Genomic DNA, 27,022 nt, shown 5'->3' on the forward strand with positions numbered 1-27,022 from the left:
AAGACAAGAAAACACAAAGGTACGATTGCATGACAGTAAACATGTTCTGTTTACTTTACATTGGGATTTATCTAATGCACACAACTACTCAAACAACTCATAGGAGCGACCTCTTTCAAATGAGCGATTACATGTGTCGTACGAAGACAATATAACTCGGACTCACGTTTCAAAGTACTAGGACAAATAACTCGGACTCAGGTTAGTGGACAGTACCATCTTTCACGTTATTATATGCAGCTATTTATCTCATGCAGAACTCCTCTTAGTGGCTTGGCACTCAGACAGCCACAAGTCTATGTGCTCTACAATCTGTTGCCTGACTTTGTGAACTGCATCAGGAGAGCTGCAATTCCGGGCATCGCCTGAAAAGACGAATCAGAGAGTGTATATATAAGGGATGAAAATATTATGTATAAACCCAATTGCCCAAATATTTTACGGGTACATGCTACTTTTCATCAGCAGTATATATATATATATATATATATATATATATATAAATGAGTCTCAAACGGCTGTTTATTCTTCTTGATTTTCATGCATCCATTATCACACGTGGTTCATGCCAATTGTTTTGAAAGGCAAAGCCGTAAAGCAAGGTGTTTTAACCCTTAAGAGGCAAGGCATACGTCTTAAGGGCATATTGGGGTATAGACCTTTTGAAAATTTCATTTTTGATAAAAATAAGTATAAATCACATATATTTCAAAAAAAATAATAAAAAATTAATAAAATCATAAATATAATGTGAAAAAATCAAATTGAATTTGCAAATTACTTGTCAAGCATTCAGAAATTGCATTAGTATATCCATTACGTAAATCATGACAAGAGATACCTATGACATTACTAAGTTAAAATTAATTTCAGGATCCAAGATACAACTCTAAATTATTTTAGAAAGACTGAGGTTCAAAACTTTTAGGAATCACATGCCCAAAATGTGTAAGCCTCAACTAGAAAAGCACAAAAGTTGTATCTTTTGTATAAATGCGTAAGCCTCCAGTTATAATGCATTAGCCTTTTTGGGATTTGGTATTTTAGATTGAGTCTCAAGCCCTTTAGGCATGCCATACATTGAAGCAAGCCTCAAGGCAAGCATTGGTTGAGCCTTTCAAAACATTGGTTCATGCCAATGAAACATAGCTGCAGAAACGCTTCTTATAATTAAATAATCATAATCAAGTGTAAGCTTTTCGGGGATTTAGAGGGCTTCATACTCTTGGCTGGAGTGCCTGTACTGGCACCACAAAAGCTGAAGTGAACTGCACATACCTTCAAGGTTTAAAGGAATTTGGGGACATCCTCGTAGGTCAGTTCCATGACCACAGTTATGACAAGAGATCATGTACGATGGCACTGGAAAGTTTCAGTCACAAGTCTTAGTAAATGAAGCTAAATATGAAGGAAAAAAAAATTATATCAAAGTCATATATAATCCTGAAAAATAATTCATTAAATCACATAGAAGTTAATCTACTAATTATATGTTTGGTACATGAGTAGAATGCAATCAAATTTATTACTTTGTGTATATTCTTCATTCGGCCTTTTCATTCTATTTTATTCCATTTTACAAACCAAGTGATGTGAGATTGTTCGAGTCATTGATGTATAACTATTATGATGGACCAAACACCCTAATTCTTAATCATCCCAATAGATTTATGGTCCTGAAAAATGCAAGGCGAGTAAGTCCCCATTATGTACATGTCATTCAAAGAAAAAATTGACCAATGGCTAAGAGTGTATCAAAAAATTATTTTCATATTTCATTGCACATGGTGCACATCGATCACCGCCCATAACTCTTAGGAACTGGCAAAAATGTCGGGTAGATGTTTTTTTTTTTTTTTTAAAATCTGAAACACAGGCACCATGTCTCAGTTGCCCCAACATCCATATACTAATCATACCCACAGACTAAATAAATTCCAAACATGACAATATTAATCAAAAAAGCAAATGAATACTCACAATCTGTGGATGAAGTTTGTTTGGATGCATGGCGCCAGGGATCTTGTGAGCCATTTGTAAAGACTATTTTTGAACCTGCTTATTCAAATTCCCATAAGAACACAACTTGCGGTTGAAATATCAATGATTGTTTTATTTTAATACTCAGGAAGAAATATATAGACAAGAATTTTGTTCATAAAAACTCAACCAAATCTTAGCATCCCTGAGTCAAGACAGTCATAATTTACCCTTCTATTTTTCTGAATGGACAATATAAGAAGAACACATGGAGAGAGAATGTGGCATGGTAACACTAAGCAATTAAACAATGTAGCAAACAAATCTTTAGAAAGTTGAGCAAACACAATGTACTTATTTAACAAATGAGTGAGAATGAAATAGAAGGTGAAAGAGGAAAATGTGTCCATGAAGTTTAAATAATATGGAAACATAAAATATGAGCAATTTAAAATGATAGCAAACCTCTTTTTCTTTTTATGCTAAAAGATGATAAATAAACACTAATAGAAAACAAATGAATCTTGAAAAGTTTCAAGTCCCCTTTAACTCTTTTACTTCAAATTTTCATCTTGATCAATATGCCACTCTCATATTACCTCTCCCTCACCCCTCTCTTGTTTCTCTTCACAAAAGCAACCATGATGCCCTTTTCTTATTCCACTGTACAATAGTGATTCCCTTACTCTTGAGCAAACAATTGTCCGAGTGCAAGCAAGTTCTGCAAGTTTTAAACGTATTTTCAAAATTTGATGCTTCTACTTTCAAAATCCCTAATCAGCAAGAAACCATAGAACAACATTTGCTAATTGTATCATCTTAATTGGCAAAATGCTCATGATATGTACAATGCCTAATTAAATATCAATAATCATCTAAATATGGCATTGATCATATGCTTCAAAACTTGCATACATATGTGCCAAGGAATTATGTATCTCTTTCTTACTAATCTATAAGCACTTAAACTACACATGCACACACACACACACTTACATATAAAGAGATGGTTGAACTATTTTCTTGTGGTCTAATTTTCATAATTTTGCCCTTATTTACTCATCACAACCAATGCCTTGGTAATCCTTGCATAGTCACAGAGAAACCTCAAGAGCACCGCTGAAACTAAAGCCCAAAAAGACAAGCAATAAAACTACTCTATCCCATGACAAGTGTAACTTGTCCATACAATTCTCATGTTTCCATGATTAAAATTTGCTTCCGCAAGTGAAATTATTTTTAAAAAATTTATTTATCACACAATCCCCATAAAGCACACAAGCAGCTTACTCATAGTAAGTAAACAGGCAGTTCTAGGAAAAGAAAGGTTTCATGGATACTTAAGTGGGAAAACATCCAGTTTTTAGGAAAAGAAAGAAACTTCGTGGAAGAATAGATGAAAGGGAGACCTGTACAAGGAGGACACATGGTTGGTATTTGAGTTTAACAGGAAAGATTAATGGCCCTGTGCTCCTAAGGGATCCCACCTGAGCCCATGAGGCAATTCTCTCTAATTCATCCCAAAGATCCAAGAACAACTAGGGATTATGAAATGAATCTGTCCTCCTACACCCTTGAGTTGCCGGTAGTCCATTGATTGTGGCAGATAAAATTCTTTTACAAACAAAGAATACAGATCAAATAAGATAGTAAAAAATGAGAATCAATATGGCTTCATTAGCAAGGGTTATGCAAATTGACTAAAAAGGCAAGTCCTGTGTCATTACCATTAATTTAATAGTTAATTAAAAAATTAAAATAATTATGGTAGTTTGTGGTCTACAGATACAATTATACTGAGAAAGTCATGACCCAAGATACTGGAGCCTATTTTTTTGCCAAGAAAAAAAGGACAAATATAAAGACAGATAAGGAGATAACCATCATGAGAGAGTAATCAATGAGCTAATATTAGCCAATTTTTTTCATTTCCTTTAAAGGAGAGATATTTTTTAGACAGGAAGATAAAAGTAGAGAGGATTCCATATGGACCTGCTATTTTTGTGCCTCCATAGTATATATTTGTTGCATCGACATCAGGGTAAATGCCCTCTTCAAAAACATTTTTGCAGAGGTCCAAGTGATATCTGCCACATTGCAATACTTTGTACAATAAAAGAATGTAAAATGCACAAACTCATACACTACGGAGAAATTTCTTCAATGCTCTTACCTTCAGTCAAGGGCGTGCATACAGGTGTGAGTGGTGTGTGTGTGTGTGTATGTGAGAGAGAGAGAGAGAGAGAAACATGCCTCGTGTTAATCATTGAAGAGCGGATGCTATCATTTGAAGGTGCTACTTGGAAATATGCAACCTCACTACAAACTTGGAACCACCACAACCGGTCAGAGCTGTCTTCCCCAACAGCAATGTCTTTCAGATGGTCTTGATTATATGTTTGAACTTTAGCACCAAAACTTCCAACATAGTAGTCTTTCACATATGTGGCGTATGCATCCTGCACAAAATATTTTGTTCAGGACATCGGCCCAAAAAACTGTAAAAAAAGCAGTAATTGCCTGGAAGCGAGCCAAAACAAAACCTATAAATAACAGTGATCATGATCATGATGCCAATCCCATATGTTTTTCTTCAAAACTTTTGGACAGATGAGATGGGTGAATGAATTTAATATCAATTAACGGTTAATGAAATTGTGAAACAACTTTTGCATTTGTAAGTTCATTATTAACATTATCATACTATGTTTAAAAAAATCCAAGTTTCAGGAGAATCAAATTGTGGTCAGATGTTTAAACCCAGTTTTCTTTCACAAAAAAACAGCGGTAGATTTGGGAAATATTGGCAATATTTCATCAGGAAAAAAAAATGTTCTAGAAATTGACATGCATGCAAGGAAAAAAAATATCGAAATTCTAGCAAGAAATATTGATTTTGGAGTTTGTCAGCATCGGCAGCCACATAAAATTTCCATGCCAACAAAATCATCATGTAGCTTTAAACCATTGGCCACTTTCAAACCCTTTCCAAGTGAACATTGTGCCATGACTGCAAAACATGGTTAAGTTTGTCTACTTTACTAGTTAAGACGTAGGATTGCTAATCACAGAAAAATCTTAGAACAGGGGATTATGCAACCAAAATATGAATAGCAGATAGTAAGTGTTGCTACTTTATTTGTCTCCACCAGCTGGATCATAAATTTCTTTTAGGACTGCTAATCACAGCATAATCTCTTCCCCACTCCCTGCCCCCCCGCCCCCCCTCCCCCCCCCAAAAAAAAAAAGGTAAAACAAAAAAAAAACCACCACCCGAACAAAAAAGCACAAATCAAAGTTAAAATAATTTATTAGTCAATCAGCTATTCCAACTGAATATACTCCCATGCCCTTTAAAACATCCTAATGATGAGAACCAAATGCATGCCTAGAAAGAGGAGCATACCACCAAATCCTGTCCATCCTTCTTTGCCTGACTAAGTGGGGAGCATAGTATGTCTGGATTTCCATACTGAAACTGCAAATTTCCAACACAGAAATCATTAACCTGAAAGAACAGGAAAATTGACAGCTGGAGGAAAAACTGTGCCAGTGTGCCTACCGCTGTAACTGCGGCATCTGCCAGAAAATACAGGAAATCAGCATCATTATCCAGCTGAAAAAAAAAAGAAAAAAAAAAAAAAAACACAGATAGAAGTCAAGAACCAAATAAGAATGAAAAAGAAATACCTTGTGCAGAAGTATAGTGCAGGAGTATAGTGATGCAATGCTTAGTAGTGAAGTTGGACATTTCATTATGATTTTGAAGGAAGTAAGCTGTCAATTTTCCTTCTTTTTTAGTTGAGGTCTTTAATGATTGATTACAGACATTTAATTCCAGGGACAAAAAGTTCCAGTGGTATATGGTTCAAAACACACTGCAAGCATATAGCCTTGAATATACAAGGTAGTACATATACATCATGGTTGCAGAGACATAATCTTGCACCATAAAAAAACATTAAACTACATTTTACAGGCTGCCAAGCTGCAAGAATACATGTTCAAACATAATGCCAAAATGATAGAGGAAAATTCTTAATAAAAAATAATTCTAGAAAACCATAATGAACGGGGACTCAGAAAATTCATTCATAACATCAAGTATGCACGGATTGTGACTTATGTCACTCTAACAATATTCTGGCCTTCTGTAAGTTTTCAAAGGGGCTAACTAATGGCGTAGGTACAACAATAAACGAATTTTTGTTCTATGATAACTTAATTATTAGGAACAAACATTATTGAAAATTTATTCAAGATTTTATGAATGATCAGCCTCGTCTTAGCAAGGCTTGAGCACTTGAACATGAAGGACCTTTCAACCTGCCATCTCAATATTTTAGCGGTCAGGGAAGAATACTATGACGGTCATCTAATCATGTTAGAAATCTATTCTGAGCATATTTAAGATTTTGAAATGTTTAGCACATGATTAAAACTAAAATAAACCTATTTCTTTTATATGTCAAGGAAGGCCAATTCTGTTTCTTGTCCTGCCTCATCCTTGCCCTAGTGGACAGAGAACAAGTAGAGGTTTGAAATTTTTTAAGCAGGTTGTAATAAAGGTAACCTGCACCATTTCTATCTCCAGAAAGCATACCATGATCAGTTGTTACAAGGGAAGAAAAAAATTCAAAACCTCAGCTGCACCAAAGGATGTCTTCAATGCTTTTCCATTTACTGCAAGCCTGTGCTCAACAAGTTGGTTAATCTCTTGCAGTGCAGCTTTACACTCTGTGCCAGCTGACTCACCAATCTGCATCAGAAAGAGATGGAGATGTCTTACTTGATAAGACACAGGAGGAGATTTGCAGAATAGGCAGGCTTTGCAGAATAAAACTAAGAGCTCAACAGGCATAAACTAAAAGTAAATGGCTTTTGAGGGAAATGAAACTTCACTTTTAGTAATTAAAAAGTAAATGGTTACACACACTACAGTTTGGGATTTGGGGTCAGCTTCCAAATATAAGTACACAATGTAGTCTATTTTGTTGATTTTTTGTCATGTAAATGAACTTTCCAGTGTACATGAACAGGCACACCCTTGGTGAATTCCTTTTGACCCTTCACATGAAAGCCTGGTGTTTAACTACAAGTTGAACTGTATTGATGTTCTTCAGATAAAATTCACCTGCTGGTCAAATTCAGTGAAGTTATAAACAGCAAGGACAACACCAGAACTTGCAAGACTTCCGCAAGTTAAATGAGGGAACTTTAGACGAAACCACGCACTAAGAGCTCCAGAATATGAAACACCAATGACAAACCATGGATTTTCAATGTCCGATTTGTTGAGCTTTGCATTTAAGGATTCCTACAAGACAAAATGTTATTAAAAAATGAAAAATTAGAACAGCTATATAACATCCTCCTGAAAAGAAAAAAAGGGTATCAACTTCATGTCATTGCACTGCTACAACTACTAGTATGCAAAATAAGACATAACTGCATGAATAGTATAACAAAAACTTTAAAAAAAAAAAAAGTTACCAAATTTAACAAAAAATAGAAAACATAAGAATATCCATAGTTATTGACTCTTAGAGATTGCATAACGTACACAAACAGCACACAGGCACGCGTACAAATGTAGAGATAAAAAGATTTCTCTAGATGTCCTTTTAGCAACACCATTCTTCTGAGTATAGAGGCTATAGACACAAACAGTTTGATGAATGATCACTTTTAAATAAAGAAGGAAATCCATTTTTGAATGAATTCAAGTGCATTGTCAGAACATTTAATAGTGATGCCATATTGGTTCTTTATTTCATCATAAAATTGGACAAAAACATTAGGGAAACAAAAACATTAGGGAACTCAGACCTGTATTTTAACAGATATAACTAAATCATAAGTCGTACAAAAATCATCCGCAAAAGATACAAAATATTTATAACTGGATGGGTTCTTGATTTTAGAATCCACTATTACCAACTTCTTAGCCCATGCAGGTTTTGTATGGAGATCCTAGTGACGATCAATTGTGTGATTTTGTCTTCTTCATAAGGAAACATACGCATCAAAATAATTATAACCAATACCAAAACAATCAATTCTTCAAGGACCACCCCCAAACAATTTAATGTTGCTAATTGAATTCTGCACATTGACACTATCAGTTGGCCCTTTATATGTGAAAGCCATAGAACCAGCCCACTAAACATTGCAGGACACAAAGAAAATGTTGTCCAGGCAAAGAAAAGAACACCAGACAGCAGAGAAGGAAACCTTGGCCAGAATACAGAGTAATAACAGCACACACCAAGTGGGACAATAGTGATGAATGGACATGAACTGAAAAATAAAAAAATAAGACTCAATGTGAAGCCCTAAATCCAGACAAGCAGCTGATGTCCCTGGAAGTGCTAAACAGTGTAGGACACAGAAAATATTGTCCAGCCAACCAAAAGAACACCAGAAGCAGGGAAGGAAACCTCAGCCAGAAAACAGAGTAATCACAGCACACACCAATGTGGGACAACAGTAATGAATGAGCAATGAACAAAAAAAGAAAAAGTAAGACTCAATGTGAAACCCTAAAGCCAGACAAGCAGCTGATGTTCCCTGCAGTGTTATTTTACTATGGAGAAATTTTTTGGACAATGAGCAGCACTTGGAGCAAGGGCGACCCGTGGCAAGACTCTCTAGGAGCAAGTGAATGGTACTCATTGTTTTAAATAGTTGGAAGTGGGTAGAGAATAACAGAACAGTAACAGCTGCAGCGGAAACTAGAGTAGCAGATGTTAAATAGTGGAAGGCTCAAGTACCATACGTTACAAGACAAGAAGTTGGTGTAATGGATGTGGATATTTTTAAAAGCATATATGACCTTCTCTATATTGGTATTTGCATGTTTTAATCCCTTAACCCTTCTTTGAAAGATTTTAATGTATTTTGGATCCTTTAGTGTAACTTACTAACATTATTAAGCAAATCAAATTTTACATTGGTTTAAAAATGCTATTACTCAAAAAATTATAATTTTTATTTTATTTTAAGATAATCATGTTTGCTTTGAATAAATTAATACAAAAGTATACATTAGCTTGTTAACCTATTAGGCACACAAAAACATGCAATGTTTAAAAGTTCCATTATTTTGTTAGCCATAGTTTAAAAAATCTAATAAATTTATACCACTCAGCTATACTACATAACTCAATATTAAATAACAATATAAAAAAGTTGTCACACTAGTGCGCAAGGCTTCCGTGCCATCGGGTATGATTATCTTATAATTTATCACAAATTTAATTTAAAAAAAATTATTACTAAAAAATAAATTATAAACACTTGAACAAGATTAAAACCAACTACTAATATTATCAAAATATTTTTAAAAATATTGCAAGAGGGTGGGCCTTGGATCTGTTGGCCTAACAAGGCTTAATCTCATTTCGATGATAACAAATTAAGGTTACTAAGTGTGCTTTTAAGTTAAGTTTCAGGAATCAAGTATTTGACAAAGTAAAGTGATCCTACTTGAAGAGATTGAATGAAGCTTAGAATTAAAGCTACAAGTCATGAGAAATATGAAGAATATTGAAGAGATGATCAAAGCACGAACAATTATTGAAGCAACATGAAGACTTAGGAATTTATTAGTATTTATCTTTTTAGAGTCTCATGTAAGTACTTCTAAATTTAATATTGTGTTTGAAGCTAGTAGGATTTATTCTGAACTTAAAGACTTGATTTAGAATATGGAAAATATTTTTATAAGGTCTAAAATACTATTCAAAGTTAACAAAAACAAGTTTTGGAAACAAAATGTGAAAAACACTAAGTAGTTTAGTGGTTAGGCAACTGATGATTCTTTATCAGGCGATTGATATGCTACTACGGTGTAATAAGGAAAAAGAACAGGATCAGGCGACTGAATTCTCAGGGTATATTGCATAAATTTTGAAAACTTGGTATCTCAAGAAGTTAAATGCTTCACAGCCTTAAATGAAGCTAGTTGGCTATGACATTGGAGACTAGGACACGCCAACATGGACCTGTTGTCCAAGTTAGCTAAAAAGAACTTAGTCAAGGGGTTACCTAGCACAAAGTTCATAAAATACAACGTCTATGATGCTTGCCAACTTGAGAAGCAAACCAAGACTAGCTTTAAGAAGAAGCAACATATCTCCCCTAGTAGGCCACTAGAACTAATTCATCTAGACCTGTTTGGCCCAACTAAAACACAACCTAGGAGGAAAGCAATACGCTTTTGTCATAGTTGATGACTATTCCAGGTTTACCTGGATATTATTCTTATCCTCCAAGGATGAAGTGCGTAAAATGCTGACCAACCTTTGTAAGAAGCTTCAAAATGAAAAAGGGTATGGTGTTCTACACATTAGGAGTGATAGAGGTGGAGAATTCAAAAATAGAGATGTCGAAAGGAAGGATAATGGAATTTCTCACAACTTCTTAGCACCACGCACACCTCAACAAAACGGAGTTGTTGAAAGGAAGAATAGATCACTTCAGGAAATGGCTAGGACAATGCTAAATGAGCATAACCTGCCTAAATATTTTTAGGCTGATGTGGTGAACATTGCCTGTTAAGTAATGAACAAAGTATCCATTAAGACCAACCTAGATAAAACCCCATATGAACTTTGGAAGGGTAAAAGACTAAATATATCTTACTTCCATGTATTTGAATGTAAGTGTTTTGTCTTAAATGATAAAAGGGACCTGGGAAAATTTGATGCTAAATCAGATGAAGGAATCTTCCTAGGATATGTGGTAAACAGCCAAGCTTTTAGAGTCTACAATAAAAGAACCCTTTCTTCGGTTGAATCCATTCATGTAGCATTTGATGAGGTAAACCCATTTTCTTCTAAACTTGCTGATGTTGATGATTTAGAAATAAGAAAGAGTTTAGAAGACCTAGCAATTCATGAAATAAAGGACGAGAGTAACCAAACCAACATACCATTGAATGATGACTCTCTAGATCAATCTGAATCGCCTAAGGAATGGAAATTCGTAAAGAATTACCTTAAGGACCAAATCATAGGTGAACCATCACGAGGGGTGTCCACTATATCCTCATTAAAGAATCTATGCAATCATTATGCGTACTTATCTTAAGAGGAACCCAAGAACACAAATGAAGCAATTAATGATGAGTCATGGATAGCAGCCATGCAAGAGGAACTAAATCAATTTGAAAGGAACAAAGTTTGGAAATTAGTTCCTAGACCCGCTGATCATTCAGTAATTGACACTAAATAAGTCTATAGGAATAAGAAGGATGAAAATGGCATTGTAATCCATAATAAGGCTAGATTGGTAGCTCAAGGTTACAATCAAGAAGAAGGTATAGATTATGATGAGACCTTTGCTCCCGTAGCTAGAATGGAAGCAATTCGAATGCTACCAGCCTATGCATCTCACGAGAACTTCAAACTCTACCAAATGGATATGAAAAGTGCATTCTTGAATGGGTACATCAATGAAGAAGTATATGCAGCACAACCCCCTATTTTGAGGACTTTCATTTTTCTAATCATGTATTTAGACTAACAAAAGCCTTATATGGATTAAAACAAGCTCCTAGAGCTTGGTACGAAAGATTGAGTGGCTTCTTGTTAGAAAATGGCTTCACTAAAGGAAAAATGGATAGTACCCTATTTATAAAATCTAAAAACAACAATATGTTCATCATATAAATCTATGTTGATTATATTATCTTTGGTGCTACAAATGAGGAATTATGCAAAGAATTCGCTAGATGCATGCAAGAAGAGTTTGAAATGAGTATGATGGGCAAATTGACGTATCTCCTTGGTCTTCAAATCAAACAAGTCAAAAATGGAACATTTATCAATCAATCAAAGTACATAAAGGACTTGCTCAAGAAATTTGATATAGAAGGTGGCAAGCCATTGAGAACTCCAATGAGCACTTCTATTAGTCTAGACAAAGATGAGCAAGGAAAACCGGTAGATGTTAAATGCTACCGAGACATGATAGGTAGCTAGCTTTATTTGACGGCTAGTAGACCTAACATTATGTTCAGTGTCTGCATGTGTGCTAGATTTCAAGCAGCACCTAAAGAATCTCACCAAATAGCGGTTAAAAGAATCTTGAGGCATTTGATAGGTACTATAAACTTAAGTTTATGGTATCCTAAAGATACAGTATTTGAGATTATCAACTATTCAGATGCGGATTACAATGGATGTAAAATAGACCGAAAAAGTACAAGTGGTACTTGCCACTTCTTAGGACGTTCTTTGGCTTCTTGGTTCTCCAAGAAACAGAATTCTATGGCGTTATCCACTGCTGAAGCTGAGTATGTTGCAACAGGTAATTTTTGTGCACAAACATTGTATATGAAACAACAACTCAAAGATTTTAACTTGGAATATTCAGTTGTGCTCATTAAATGTGATAATATCAGCGCCATAAATATCTCTAAAAATCCTATATCTCACTCTAGGACCAAGCATATTGATATAAGACATCATTTCCTTAGAGATCATGTGCAAAAGGAAGATATTATTCTTGAATTCGTAAACACATTTGAACAATGGGCAAATATTTTCACAAAACCTCTTTCATAGGACCAGTTCATCTCAATACGATGAGAACTAGGTTTACACTGTAGAGAAGTGATTTAAGAAGGAGAAATTCATTAGAATGAGTGTTCGAATCAAAAGAGCAAGTAGTCAAAATTTCTAAAGGATAGACGACTGACCCTTCGAGATCAGTCGACTGACTTGCAATTGACCTGTGAGATTTTAAAATATAGACAAGTCAGGCGACTGACTGCTTCAAGTTAGGCGCCAAAACTGCGTAGATATAATTGTGTTATGTTCGTAAAAGCCCTAATTCTTCAAGCCCTCAAACTACTAACCACGGTTCTCTCCTCTCCCAAAGGCTCTTCCTTCACTTCTAAGTGTTCTCTCACAAAGATTTCATCGATTAATCTTCATAAAGCCTCCATATCTTTCTTCTTTCACTAATTTTAACCGATTCAACCGAACATATTCTTCAAGAACCATGCCAAGGACTAAGCAAAGGGCAAACCGAAGCTCAACTTCCGGGAAGGATGACTCTGAGGATATTCAAAAGTGGTTGGTCTCCCCCCAGGCAAGGAGAATGTACCGCGAGCACATTAGATCCACAGAACCCATCCTCGATAAGGTCTTGGATGTTGAAATATCCTGCAAATGTTTAATTCTATAGGTTGGGAAAGATTCATTACGTATTAACCTAGGGGTGTATATCCTAACTTACTTAGGTTATTTTATGCCAACATGGTAAAGGGTGAAAATTTGTACACAACCACTGTAATGGATAAGGCTTTTGCTCTTACTTCACAAACACTTGCCACTAGATTTAGGATCCAAGCTGGTGAGTTTGAATGTCCACAACTAGGACAATCTAGGATCGTGGCTTAGGACTTCGATCTAGAAGAGTTCTTACCATTGATAATGAGCGAAAAACCTGTGTATTTTGGTCACCCTCCATTATACCGGCAGCTTAACCTTGAAACTAGGATTATACATATCCTCATTACTTACAATATTCTACCTAGGGTAGGGTCTCGTGACCATCTATCCTATTTGGATTGTTTTGTAATGTGGTGTCTATATAAAGGGAAGCGCCTAGATTTGCCAAGCCTGATTCTTAGATGGATGATTTCCAAAGAAGAAGCACGTAGGGTAATTCTTCCTTATGGAGGAATTTTAACCTTAGTCTTTGATCATCTAGGAGTTACCAACCCATCGACATTATTCATTATACACACACACTATGACTACTTTTCATATGGGATATGAAAAGTATCGGGACCTAGGATGGATCCCTAAGTATGGTAGAGCTCCTAGAGAAGATACAGGACTTCAAGCATATCAGCAACCAGCTCAGGAACCACAGCAGGATGCACCACCCACACCTTCAGTACACAATACTAATGCTCCTACCTGGTTTATCGACTATCGTCATCATATGGATTCTCAATTGCGCGAGTTTCATGGAGACATGAAGACGAAATATGACGCACTTCAGACCAACTTGACTTCCTTTGATCAAAAGCACAGGCGCATTAAAAGCTATATGGACGGTTCTTCCACTTCGAGAGGGAAGGCTCCCATGGAGACGAGCTTGGGAGATGGTGATGATGATGATGATGATGATGATGATGATGATGATGAGAAGGAGGAAGAGGGTACTGCCTCTGATGGTGGTGATGAAGATGCAGATTAAATTCATATTTTTAATCTCTTTCACTGAAAACAATTGGGTTGTAATATTTTGATACTTGTTATTTTTCTTTGCTGTTTAGACTTCTTATTATTTTCTTCTCTTAATTGCTACTTTCTCCAATTATTGTTATTCTAGATATTGTGCAATGCATGCTGAATATGGATATTATTGTGTATTATTGTGCACACTGAATGTTGGACATCTTACTGAATATTTGAGAATTGCTTCCTGAATTTTGGACCTCGTATTTGTGCACTGAATGCTGCTTATTGGTACTTTGAGGTTTTACACGTTATTTTCTAATTTATTCCTTTTTGTTGATGTCCAAAAGGGGAGAAGTTGTCGGCAAAATGAGAGGGCGTTATATAAGTTTTTCACATGTATAGGCAAAATGAACATGAGAAGTTGTAGGCGAAATGAATAATGAAAGGATATGAGTTTTTCATGATTATATGCTGAATAACGAAATTTATACATGCTGAATATTAATATTGAGTTCATGAGTAGTTCATACTGAATCTTGTGTTTATACATGCTGACTATTAAGTTATGCAGAACGTATTTCTCTTATGAATGCACTGAACGTTGAATGTTATGCAAGGAAATATTACATTCAGAAGGAGTGATACATGTTAGTTTAAAAGTTAGTATATAACTTTTTAGAGTCTCATGTAAGTACTTCTAAGTTCAATATTGTGTTTGAAGCTCTTAGGATTTATTCTGGACTTAGAGGCCTGATTTAGAACATGGAAAATATTTTTATAAGATCTAAAATACTTTTCAAAGTTAACAAAAACAAGTTTTGGAAACAAAATAAGAAAAACACTATGTAGTTTAGTGGTCAGGCGACTGATGATTCTTTATCAAGTGACTGATATACTACTGCAGTGTTAATAAGGAAACAAAACAGGATCAGGAAATTGAACTCTTGGGGTCAGGCGACTGAACTGCTACTGCCTGTTTTGAAGCGCTATTTTGAATAAGTTCAGGCGACTAACCTCATGGTTCAGGTGACTGAAGTTTATGTTTTAAACTTGTTAACAACACTGATTTCTTTCCAAATTCGAATGATTTGGTTTCCAAACTTGGGGAAAACGATAACAATCTTCCCTACTCTATATAAAGTTTACTTTTCGCAAATTAGGGTAACCAATACTCACATACAATTCAAATTTGTGTTATACTCTTGATATACTTTCTGAAAATCTGCTGTGATCTTTTGCTGAAATCCCTAGACGAAATTCTGATTTGATTTTCTTAAATCCTCATTCTACAATCAGAATTCTTTTGATATCTCTATGAGTTTCGATTTGATATTGATTTATTGAAGTATATCATGCTTTAACTTGTACAAACTCTGCTCTACTGAGAGTGATGAAAACAGAATGGAACTTCTTTATTTCTTCGATTGAATATTTTGTACATCCTAATCTTACAATATATAACACAATCAAGGATTCTAATCTCCCTACAGAATAATATACAATCTTCTACATTTACTACCTTCCTAATTTACTCAATATACCCAAGGATACTCGAGATTTCAACACTCCCCCTCAAGTTGGATCATAGATATTAATCATATCCAACTTGCCAATGAAATCGTCAAAGTTCTGTCGTGCTAACCATTTAGTAAAGATGTCTGCAGTTTGTTCCTTGGTAGGTACATAAGTAATATAGATGGTTCCTTCCTCAACCTTCTCTTTGATAAAATGTCGGTCCACTTCCACATGTTTAGTCTTGTCATGTTGAACTGGATTGAGAGAGATATTGATGGTTGCTTTGTTGTCACAATAGAGTTTGATAGGGAATTTCACCAAAATTTGTAACTCTTCCACTAGTTTCTGTAACCACAGTCCTTCACATATTCCTTGTGCAACTGCTCTGAATTCAGCTTCAGCGTTGCTTTGGGCCACTACATTATGTTTTTTGCTCCTCCAAGTTACCAAATTTCCCCATACAAAGGTGCAATATCCAGTATTAGACCTTCTGTCTTCCGCTGATCCTGCCCAATCCACATCTGTGAAGATTTCTACTTCCTTGCTTTCACATTTTTTGAAGAAAAGTCCTTTGCCCGAAGAACCCTTGAGGTACATGAGGATCTTATACACAACATCTAGGTGAGTCTTTTTCGGTGAATGCATGTGTTGGCTCACCAAACTTACCGCAAATGCAATGTTGGGTCTAATATGCGACAGGTAAATTAGTTTACCAACCAATCTCTGGTACCTTTCTTTTTCAACTGGTATTCCACATTCTTTGACCCTCTTTACAACTTCAATCGGAGTTTCACTAGGTTTGCAACCAAGCATGCCAGTTTCTGTTAGGAGATCAATAATATACTTTCGCTGAGAGACACCGATACCTTTTTTTGATCTAGCAATTTCCATTCCCAAGAAGTACCGCATTTGTCCCAAGTCTTTAACTTCAAACTCAACATCTAGGACTTTCTTTAATCTTTCCATCTCCACTGTATCATCTCCAGTTAGGATTATATCATCAACATATACTATCAAAATTGTTTTCATACCACTTTCAGACTGTTGGAAGAACATAGTGTGATCTGATTGCCCTTGTCGATATCCCTGATTTTTAATCACTTTTGCAAACCTGTCGAACCATGCTCTAGGAGATTATTTGAGTCCATACAAGGACTTCTTGAGTTTGCATACTCTGTTTTCTTCACCTTTCTTACTGAAACCTGGTGGTATAGTCATAAAGACTTCTTCTAGTTCGCCATTTAGAAATGCATTCTTAATGTTGAGTTGTTGTAGTGGCCAATCTAAGTTAGCTGCCAAGGACAGGAGTACCCAAACTGTGTTCAATTTTGCCACTGGTGCAAATGTCTTCGTGTAGTCAATGCCATAAGTCTGTGTAAACCCTTTTGCAATGAGTCTGACTTTATATCGTTTAACTGTCCCATCAGCTCTATATTTCACTGTGAAGACCCATTTACAACCAAATGGCTTCTTCCCTATTAGCAAATTTATAACGTCCCAAGTTCCATTCTTTTCCAGAGTCCACATTTCCTCCATGACAGCTTCCCTCCATTTAGGAATCTCCAAGACTTCTTGAATATTCTTTGGAATTTATATCCTGTCAAGGTGAAGTAAAAGCACGATATTCTATATACAGACTTCTGTAAGACATGTATTTTGACCAAGGATATTGAGTAAATGACCTAGTTTGTTTTCTAACTACAATGGGTAAATTGATGTCATCGGGTACAGGCTCATCAGATTGGAGCTCATGATCATCTATTACCTAATCGGGATTGAGCGTGGACTTATGATTGTTCGGAGCTATCACCGGTTCCAACTCTCTTGGTGCCTCAGGTATGAAATTCTCTCTATTCTTTGTATTTGGGTTTCTTGGGTAAACAAGTATTAATGTGTTGTTTTGCTTTTCTGCATCTCCCCCTAAGGTTAAGTGATCTTTTGTACATGGCAGGTCAGGAAATGATGCAATGGTAGACTTAGGAAATGATGCAATGATAGACTCAATGTATGGCACGGATTCATCAACGGAGAAATCAAAGAACCGATCTTCACTCCATTTCTCCCCCTGAAGAAAGGGCTTTGGGAAGTAAGGAGTGGTTTCAAAGAACATGATATCAAGGCTAACAAACAATTTTTTTGTGACATGATCATAACATTTGTAGCCTTTATGAGTAGGAGAGTAACCAATGAAAACGCACTTAATAGCACGAGTTTCCAATTTATCCCGATTGTGAGCATGAACATGAACAAAAGCAGTACATCCAAAGATTTTCAGAGAGAGATTGGAGTGGAGCCGAGTGTTAGGAAACCATTCCTGAAGTTTCTGGAGAGGAGTGACAAAAGAAAGAACTCGACTAGGCATTCGATTAATGAGATGTGTAGTTGTTAAAATGGCATCGTCACAAAAATATTTTTTCATATTTGTAGTGAACATTAATGCCCGAGCTACTTTAAGAATATGCCTATTTTTACGTTCAACAACCCCATTTTGTTGAGGGGTATCCACACAGGAACTTTGATGAACAATTCCATTTTCTTGAAGATAATGTCCCAAGATATCATTGAAATATTCCGTACCATTATCAGTACGTGAAATTTGAATGTGAGTTTGGAATTGTGTTTGAATCATGGAGTGGAAACTGGCGAAAATAGAACGAACTTCAGTTTTACCTTTCAACAAGTAAACCCAACAAATACGAGTATATCATCAATAAAAGTAACAAACCATCTCGTGTGAGAGCGATTAAGAGAGCGTGAGAGCCCCCATAAATCACTATGAATCATACTAAAGGGTTTGGATGGTTTGCATGTGGATTTTGGAAAGAAATTACGTTGGTATTTTGCAAGTTCACAAATCTCACACTGAAGTTCAGAAGACGTTCTATTTGAAAATATGGGAAGGAAATAAACGTCTTAGATATTGAAAATATGGATGACCCATCCAAGAATGCCATAACAAAATTTCACTATCCCTAAAAGTAGATGCAGAATTACAAATAGCAGTTCTACATTGTTCACTCACATTTGCCTCCTCAAAGTAGTAGAGTCCCTCACATTCCTTAGCACTGCTAATTGTCTTCCTCGATGATAGGTCCTAAAAAACAAAATGAGATGGAAGAAATTTAGCAAAACAAATGGAGTTTTTAGTTAACTAGCTCATGGATAGTAAGTTGCAGGATAAATTAGGAACATGAAGAAAGGACTGTAGTGTGATGGAGTCAAAGAGTCAGATATTCCCTTTGCCTGCGACAGACGAGAGTGATCCATCTGCAATTTTAACTTTCAAATTTCCAGCACAGGGTGAATATGATGAGAAAAGATGATAGACATCAGTCATGTGGTCAGAAGCACCAAAATCGATAATCCAAGGAGTTTTGGATTTAGAGGTTATATTCAAGGCTTGCAAAAAATTACCTCTTTGGGCTAAAGAACCTGAAAAAATGTTTGTGGAAGACGAAGCCGTACAATAACTAAACGAAGTCTGGTCCGCCGAACGACCCTACCTCAACATTTTCCAATCAATAAAAGGCTCTGCATTGGTGACTTTGGGAACGAGGATGGAGACGCGGCTGGCCTTCTTATCTGGCTTCCTCAGCAACTTCTCGAGGCTTTTCTCTTCCTGCTCGGCCAGGCAGCGAGCCTTGGCCTTGCGTGCGATGGCCTTGGCGTGCTTCTTGGCATCCTCCTTGCGCTTCTTGGCAGCGCGGGACTTGGTGCCCTCAGTGTCGCACCAGTACTACTCTTCCTCCTCGCAAGTCTCGCGATCCTTGCGGTCGGCCTCGGTGGCACTCTTGCGAGCTCTCACCGCTTCGGCTTTGCTATTCATGCCCATCTTCTTGAGATGGATCTCCGACCAGGAGTCCATTGTCATCGATTGGACGAAGCTGTTGTGAGCAACGAGGCCGCGGTGCTTGCCAGAGCACTCGAGACACATGAAGACGTCGTACGATCTGCGAGCAATTGACGCAGATCTTGTTTGCCGGCTGCGACAAGAGTTCTTTGAGTCGCCACGATGCCGCCATTGGACCCCATCTGAGAGACCCCACAATGGAGGTGGCGTCAGAGTCACCGTCGAGAGTTTCAAAGGAGCACGACCCTCTACTGTTGACGGCGCCATCAGCCATTTCTAACTAAGGTTTAGAAACCCTAGCTCCAATACCATGAAAACAGAATGGAATTTCTTTATTTCTTCGATTGACATTTTGTACATCCTAATCTTACAATATATAATACAATCAAGGATTCTAAATAAGTAAATAATCTCCCTACAGAATAATATACAATCTTCTACATATACTACTTTCCTAATTTACTCAATATACCCAAGGATACTCGAGATTTCAACAAGTGATTATCTTGTACGAATATTTTGTATTGCTGTTTTTGCAAACTTTGATGGTTCAGGGTTGTTGAATAGTTGCCTAGCGAGAAGGTATTCTTGTTAGAGAAGGGTCTCCACCTACCAACGGAGAGAGGTATACTTCACCTATTGAACGAAATGGTAAAGGAAATCCTCATAGCACGTTGCTTGAGGCAAGGACGTAGGCAGTAAGCCGAACCTTATAAAAAATCTGGTGTTTGCTCTTCTTTCCCTATCTCTTTAAATTCAGTACTTTATAATCTGCGTGCATGTTCTGAGTTTGTTGGAAAAATTGTTGAACGCTGAGTTTTGATTGTGGTTTATTCAAGCAAATAAATTGGTTCCTTGAAGAGTTGTATGATTTATATTTCTTGCTGAAAATTCAGACAAGTACTGATACTTGAATCTGATTGAGATTGGCTGAGGTAAAAGTTATGGTGATTGTTTAACTTGCTCAAAGCATAATTATCTAATTTATCTGATTTAGATTACTATATTCTTGTCATAAAAATTATTTGATTGTTGCAGGAAGTTCAGGACTGATTATTGATTTTGTTTAAGAAAAAAAAAATTAATTGTATTTTTAGTTTCATTTATACCTAGGATTGTCGATTGGTTTAGTACATTAGCTGATTAGTATATTGCAGTTGATATTGGAGTGAGGTTGTGATTGGCATAAATTAAAAGGTTTAAAATAAACTGAGATTCCGCTAAATAATTTTTAAATAACCAATTCACCCCCCCTCTTAGGATTACATCTTTAGTTTCAGGATCAATGGTAAGGTTGCTCCTTTGTGAGACCGGGTTAGTCTAAAGAAACAGTCTGTCTGTGTAAAAGTAGGGGTAAGGCTGTGTACACCGTGACAACGCTCCCCCTACCCTCGCAAAGCAGGGAGTCTTATGGCCTGGAGACACCCTTTTCTTTAACTAATGTGTCTTGTAAATACCATATGAAATAGTTTGTATTGTTATCACCTTCTTTATAATCTTCTCCTCTCCCTCCTCTTCATAAGGCTGGTCAAATTGATTTATCAAAGGAAAAATGAGAAGAAAAAAAATATAAAGATAATATATATATATATATATATATATATATATATATATATATATAGTTTGTAACAGTCTTGTAGCGCCCATAACAATCCTGTAACAGCTCATAGTGGCCACTGTAGCTGTAATTTTTATTCCCACCTATTAATGCATAATGGTATTGAGACCCTAAAAATCAGATACAGGTGTAACGCAACAGCGGGGAATGCTATAGAAAATCATGCCAATACCTCACCTGGGTGCAGTCAAACCAAAGAGAGAATAGCTTGTGAACTTGCAATGGAAAGTAAAAAAAAAAAAAGAGAGAAAGAATGCACCACAAACAATGGAAATGCTTCGATGAGATGAATAGTCAGGTTGCTGAAATGAATGATCACTTAAAAAAGTTATCCCACATTGGTGAAGAGTGTACTTGAGATGAGTATATAGATTAAGTTTAAATAAGTTATAGGTGAGCTTAACCTTTTAGCTCGACTATTAAGCACTTACTAGTAAGCTAGTTAAAGCTTCTTCAATGCTTTCGCTGTGAACTGTGAGATCCTAAAGCCAGAGAAGCAGCAGCTTAAGGCAGAGAAGCATTTGGTGTCGTCACCAATGTGATAACTGGTGATTTTTCACTGGACGAGGAGCGGAACTATGAGCAAGGCGCAGCCAATGACAAGGCTCTCTAAGCAAACAAGTTTACATAACCCTCGTTAGGACATGTGGGAGAAATAAGCTGGTGAGCTTGGAACCGAAGGAAAAATCAGAATGCAAAGCAGAATAGGCAAGCACCACAAAGATGAATGGTGAAGCTGCTAGAAACGAATCAAACACGAGAAATTATCCTGTATCACAGGAGTGTGCTTGATGTGGTATTAACACTACGGTTGAATAAGTGAAGTAACTTGAGCTTAACCTTTTAGCTCAATAGCCTCAATTGTCGAGTGCTTACATGTAAGTAAGTTACAGCTTATTCAACTCTTCCATGGTCAAGCAAGCCTTACAAATTTATGATTGGCATTAGAGTCAGGTTCCTCTAGTAGACTGTGACTTAGGGATGAGCCTTGCGAACAGCTGATGAGATTGTGACACCCTAAAGCCATACTAGTGACTGGTATTGAAAATGTGATCATTTTCTTGGGAATTCAGAGTGTCGTGTTGAATGGGCAAGCACCTTTTCAAGGTGAGTAATGAGGCTGCTGAAATGTATAGTCAAGCAAGTGAAAATTTGTCTCACAATTGTTGTAGGACTATGCTCGACACAGGTATATTGAGGTAGAATAAATTGAAATAATATGACCTTAAGCTTTTAGCTTGGTTGTTGCTAGTAGGCAAGTTACAGCTTATTCAATGCTTCTGCAGCTGGACAGGTTGCTATACTCGAGCATGGAGGATCAAAGCTTGCTCTGATGCTATGATATAACTTGATTGAGAGAATTTTAGAGTTATCATTAGAAAATAGAGGAGAAGAAAGACGAGATGATGAAAGAAGTTTTAGTTTGAAGACTACAATTCTCACAAACCATCCAGTTATTTCATCTGTGAAGTACTGATGACAAAAATAAACCCCTGAAACAGAAAGAAAGAAATACCCTACAGTACCACCATGGTCTTAAATTTCCACAAAATTGTCGAAATTTTCGATTTCCGTCACCCTCGAAATCGAAATGGCAGTTGATTTCCGTCTTGCATAATTTCCATCAAAATCTCGACAAATCATCTGAAATTTATCAAAATCTTGAAATTTTAGAGAAACTTGTCGAAATTTGAACTATGTATTGAAATTTTCTCAAAATTCAAATGAGGGACCTAGGAGTGAAATGAAATTTCTTTTTTAATTTATTTTTAGCAAAACAAATGATTATTACAAGTGCTTTTAAAATTATATGAAAAAATAAACTTACAACAACATTTTATTTAACCACTCATTTCTAAATTATCATTATTTGTATAAAAAATAATATTTAAATGATTTATAAATTTCATTTTTATTAACTGATTCACTAAATATGTTTAATGTGCATTATCTTACAAATATGTTTGACGCACATACTATATTACAACTTTTCCACCTTATACACAACATAGAAGTATTTACTTGTAATATATTAGTCCTAAAACTTACATTATTATGTCTATTAATCATTTCTAAAGCTTCATAAAAGTATTCCATGTTCTTACTACTTGTTTCCCTTATTTTTTCAAATCAAAATCGAAATTTCCATTGAAATATCCACACTTCTGGAGCTTTGAAATTTGAGTCGAAATCGAAATTTAAGACCTTGAGTTCCACCACTCTAAACAAAAACATATTATCAAAAGACTTGTACATCGAAGGAAAATGAAATACAACAGAATAAAATCAAAATGTTAACCGTATAAAGGGTGTAAAAGATCAAATAAAACGGATGCAATTAAGATTAAAAGAGTAGGTATCGATTGTTATCCTTTCATTATTGCTTTTGAATTTGCATTGAAAAGATAGTAGAGCAAAGTTAAAAAAGATCCTTATCTACAAAATTGTCTATATTTAACACTTCAATATAAAGTTGGCTTCCATAATGCATAACATTTGTAGCTATAGCAGTTTCTAAAGAGGACAAAAAAAATGCAACAGTTCTTTACATAATTCCTTCAGGTTTGCAGCAGAACTTAGTCTTCCAATTCAGTCTAAGTAATATCTTCTAATTTTTTTTTAAAAAAAAAAAGGATAATCCAGCTCTTCTTAATTCATCCATCCACAGCATTGACAATCTTCCCTCTCTTTTCTAGGCTTCCAGATAGTTATACTCCTACCAGAGTACCAGACCACCCCTCATCACCAATATCAACATTAATCTTTTTATCATTACTATATCACTGCAACAGTACTCCACTAGTCACCAAACTCTCATCTCATTCCTGAAAAAAAATTGTATCTCCTCCACAGCATCCTTATCTCAGATCCTATTATTTTAAAACAAGTCATTTTTAGTTACAGATTGCATTCTACGAAACATAGGCAATCTCTTTTTTTTTTTTTTTTTATTTGTTCATTTGTGGCAAAAGTAAGAAGATTATATTAGCATAGGGAACCAATCAAAACAGTTAAAAGAAATCCAGACAGATAAAACAAAACAGCTACATCAGGCCAAAGGCAAAAACAACTAAAGCTTGCAACAGAAAGAAGAAAATTCTAACTGAAAGGGACTACTAAGACAAACAAAGGATCTGCAGCAGACTAAGCAAAACAGCACCCTGCAACAGAAACCAAGACAGCTCCCTTCACAAGCTGCCACATCTGATATTAATATCATGAAGAACTTTGCAAATTATAGTTTCAGGATTAAATGCAATCTGTTCAAAGCCAAACTTGTTAGTTTACGGACACAGTTTGCATCTTTGGAATGCTAGCATGAAATTACTAACCCAAACCTCAGCATCTGTTCAATTTCTTCAGTTTTCCATCAGTCTGACCAATGCCTTCCCTTCATGCATGGTTGTTATGCATATTTCGTATTTTAATGAGGTCTGACTTCAGAATTTTTAGAAAAATTGCATATAACTGTCATAATTACCTTGACATAATTTACAATTAGGTTGAGGAAAATGAGACATGAAGATTTTCATGCATGCTAGATAATAATAATATATTCATCTTGCATTAGCAAATCAGAAGCAACAATTGTAGGTAAATAATATTGTATAATGAATAGCATATTATATAATAAATTCATAAAGAAAACTTACCTGGTAATATTGACGAAAAATCGCCAAATCAAAAAGTGCTTGTTTAGATGAAAGATATGCCAGATTCTTTGTTGTGAGTGATTTAAAGGGGGAACTCTTCCCATAATACCGATGCTCAAGAGAAACCACAGCTGCACCAAATTTCTTTGCTAAAACCTGTTAGACAAATGAGATTAAAATTTTCTACTTAATAACATCACATTTAGTTCACAAAATGGAATCAAAAAATTCAAAATGAAGAACATGCAAAGTCAAGTTACAAATTTGATTCTATTCTATTCCATTCCATTCCTACATGCCAAATGTATAGTAAATTCATTAGATCAACTAATCAAATATCTATAGAGCCTATAAATATCAATACCAAACAGACTAATACGCACCACACAAGCTTGCAATGTGTTGGGCCTAGGACAAGTTCAGCTACAGCGAATAAAGCAGTACTATGCTGGCTCAGGGCATACCTAAAAGCTGGAATGCTTTACAAACAAAATAGACCAGTACCCAATAATTCGCTCTTCCTCAGTAATCTTCATTGCACAAATTAGTCTCCACTTTGAAGGATATCAAGTAATAATGCTAACTGAATTCAGTTTGAAAAAAAAAAATGAAGATATTGGTTTAAAAAATAGAAGACTACTCAAAGATTCTCTCTCTAAACCCCCCCCCCCCCAACCCCGTTGTTTTTTCTTATTTTTAATATGAATCTAGTATTCATTCTCTTTCATAATTTGACATGCCTATAAATATCGTGCGTCCATGTTCACAAGACAATTAAGTCATTAATTGTTAAATGAAACTCCCCCATGCCTTAACAAGTCATGGCAAAGTAGCTAAACATACACTGATATAGTCATTGGCTATCCCATTGCACGAAGTTTCACCACATATTGTCAAAAAAATGGGTCCATCATTAGGTCGGAAATAGTCCATGTATTCATAGTAGCGCTGCTTAAATTGTCGTCGATCCTGCAAATGCCAGTGTAATCAATGACAGCACAATGATCAGCAATAAAAAATAAAATGGTAGTTTATGAAATAAAATAACGTTGTTATAAATTTACCTTTGATTCAAATGGATCGAGTTCATTAAATTGGCCTACATAAAATTTGAGGGAAAAAAAGAGACTGCTTCTATTCATATTTTTACCTCCATTTACCCAAAAAAAAAGCAAAGTAAAAAATTCCTTTCATGAAAAGTTTTATGCCACTTGGAGTTCAGGGGCGTCACTTGGCCAAAGACCTCAAGATTGAACATTTCACTTATTGTTGTTTTTTTTTTTTTTCAAAAGCAAGATTAATTTTATCGAAGTGCCCACGCAAAATGCGCGCAAACCTTAAATGCACTGAGGTGTATATTAACTTCAAAATAAATCAGCTTAAGTAATCAACCGATTCGTCAAAATACAAATTGGGAAAATTGTGTCAATTGAACTGCCAAGCAGAATTGGGTACGAGGGAGGAATTAAAGACATGGATAGAGAAATTACATAAGGGGAGAAGTGATCGAGAGTCTGATTGAACCAGAGTTCCTCCTGGGTTAAGTAATAGGAGTCAGTCGCGCGTTGAAGCATCCGAGACGTAAAGGCGCCATCGGTGAAGGAAATTATCAACAGGATCGACGAGACGATTAACGCAAGCATCATGTTCACGCTCTGCTCCTTCTTCCACATCCTCTGTCTCCCAACCCTACCTCCACCTCCACCTTCTGCTCTGCGTCAGCCTTCAGCTTTCAGTTTTGAAGACAGAGAGCTTCGTAGCAATTTCTGTTTGTTTACTTCGGTTCTAACGTTACCCATTCGGGCATTTATCTGCTGCCTGCTGGAAGGGTAGGACCGCACCCGGCACCTCCTTGCGGTGGCACCACGCCACCACCGGCACCTCACATTTATAATGCCATAGTTTATTTTTGTAAGATCGACTCTGTTTCCCTTTTTTTTTTTTCCCACCTTTCTTTAGACACACGTGTTGCTTGGGATAATTGTTTGTTATTTATAAATATAATATAATAAAACAAGTAAATAAATAAATAATCTTTCAAAAAATAGTAAGTAAATATTAAAAAAAAAAATAGAAACACAAAGAATTTAAAAATAATAATTAATGTGAATACTTAGGCTATACAATGGATAGTATTTATAGGGGATGAATGATACAATTGTGATATTTTGAATTTCATAAGTTCGGTTCCTTGAAGATTGGA

At 35.8% G+C, this 27,022-nt stretch overlaps 1 protein-coding gene across 1 annotated transcript; it reads right to left on the reverse strand.

Annotated features, from left to right (window-relative positions):
* Positions 1-26,758, reverse strand: LOC131157718 (probable serine protease EDA2). Its single transcript, XM_058112066.1, has 12 exons — positions 26,310-26,758; positions 25,663-25,788; positions 24,820-24,975; positions 7,115-7,297; positions 6,623-6,739; positions 5,543-5,596; positions 5,387-5,458; positions 4,234-4,439; positions 3,973-4,067; positions 1,981-2,055; positions 1,279-1,362; positions 1-365 (listed from the first exon to the last, which is right to left on the reverse strand). Exons 1-12 carry the CDS (start codon positions 26,490-26,492, stop codon positions 250-252), a joined length of 1,467 nt encoding a protein of 488 aa, XP_057968049.1. The 5' UTR covers positions 26,493-26,758; the 3' UTR covers positions 1-249.
* Positions 26,759-27,022: the final 264 nt, after the last annotated feature.

The sequence above is a fragment of the Malania oleifera genome, chromosome 1 (genome assembly GCF_029873635.1).
Source record: "Malania oleifera isolate guangnan ecotype guangnan chromosome 1, ASM2987363v1, whole genome shotgun sequence".
NCBI lineage: Eukaryota > Viridiplantae > Streptophyta > Magnoliopsida > Santalales > Ximeniaceae > Malania > Malania oleifera.

What these genes read in the sequence shown, in the direction of transcription:
- LOC131157718 (XM_058112066.1), bottom strand. Translation starts at nt 26,492, where the DNA reads ATGTGGAAGAAGGAGCAGAGCGTGAACATGATGCTTGCGTTAATCGTC. An exon ending in CAGATGCCGCAGTTACAGCG is followed by an intron (nt 5,459 to 5,542) that starts GTAGGCACACTG and finishes GGAAATTTGCAG; the next exon opens with TTTCAGTATGGAAATCCAGA. An exon ending in TGGAGGCACAAAAATAGCAG is followed by an intron (nt 2,056 to 3,972) that starts GTCCATATGGAA and finishes TTGAATAAGCAG; the next exon opens with GTTCAAAAATAGTCTTTACA.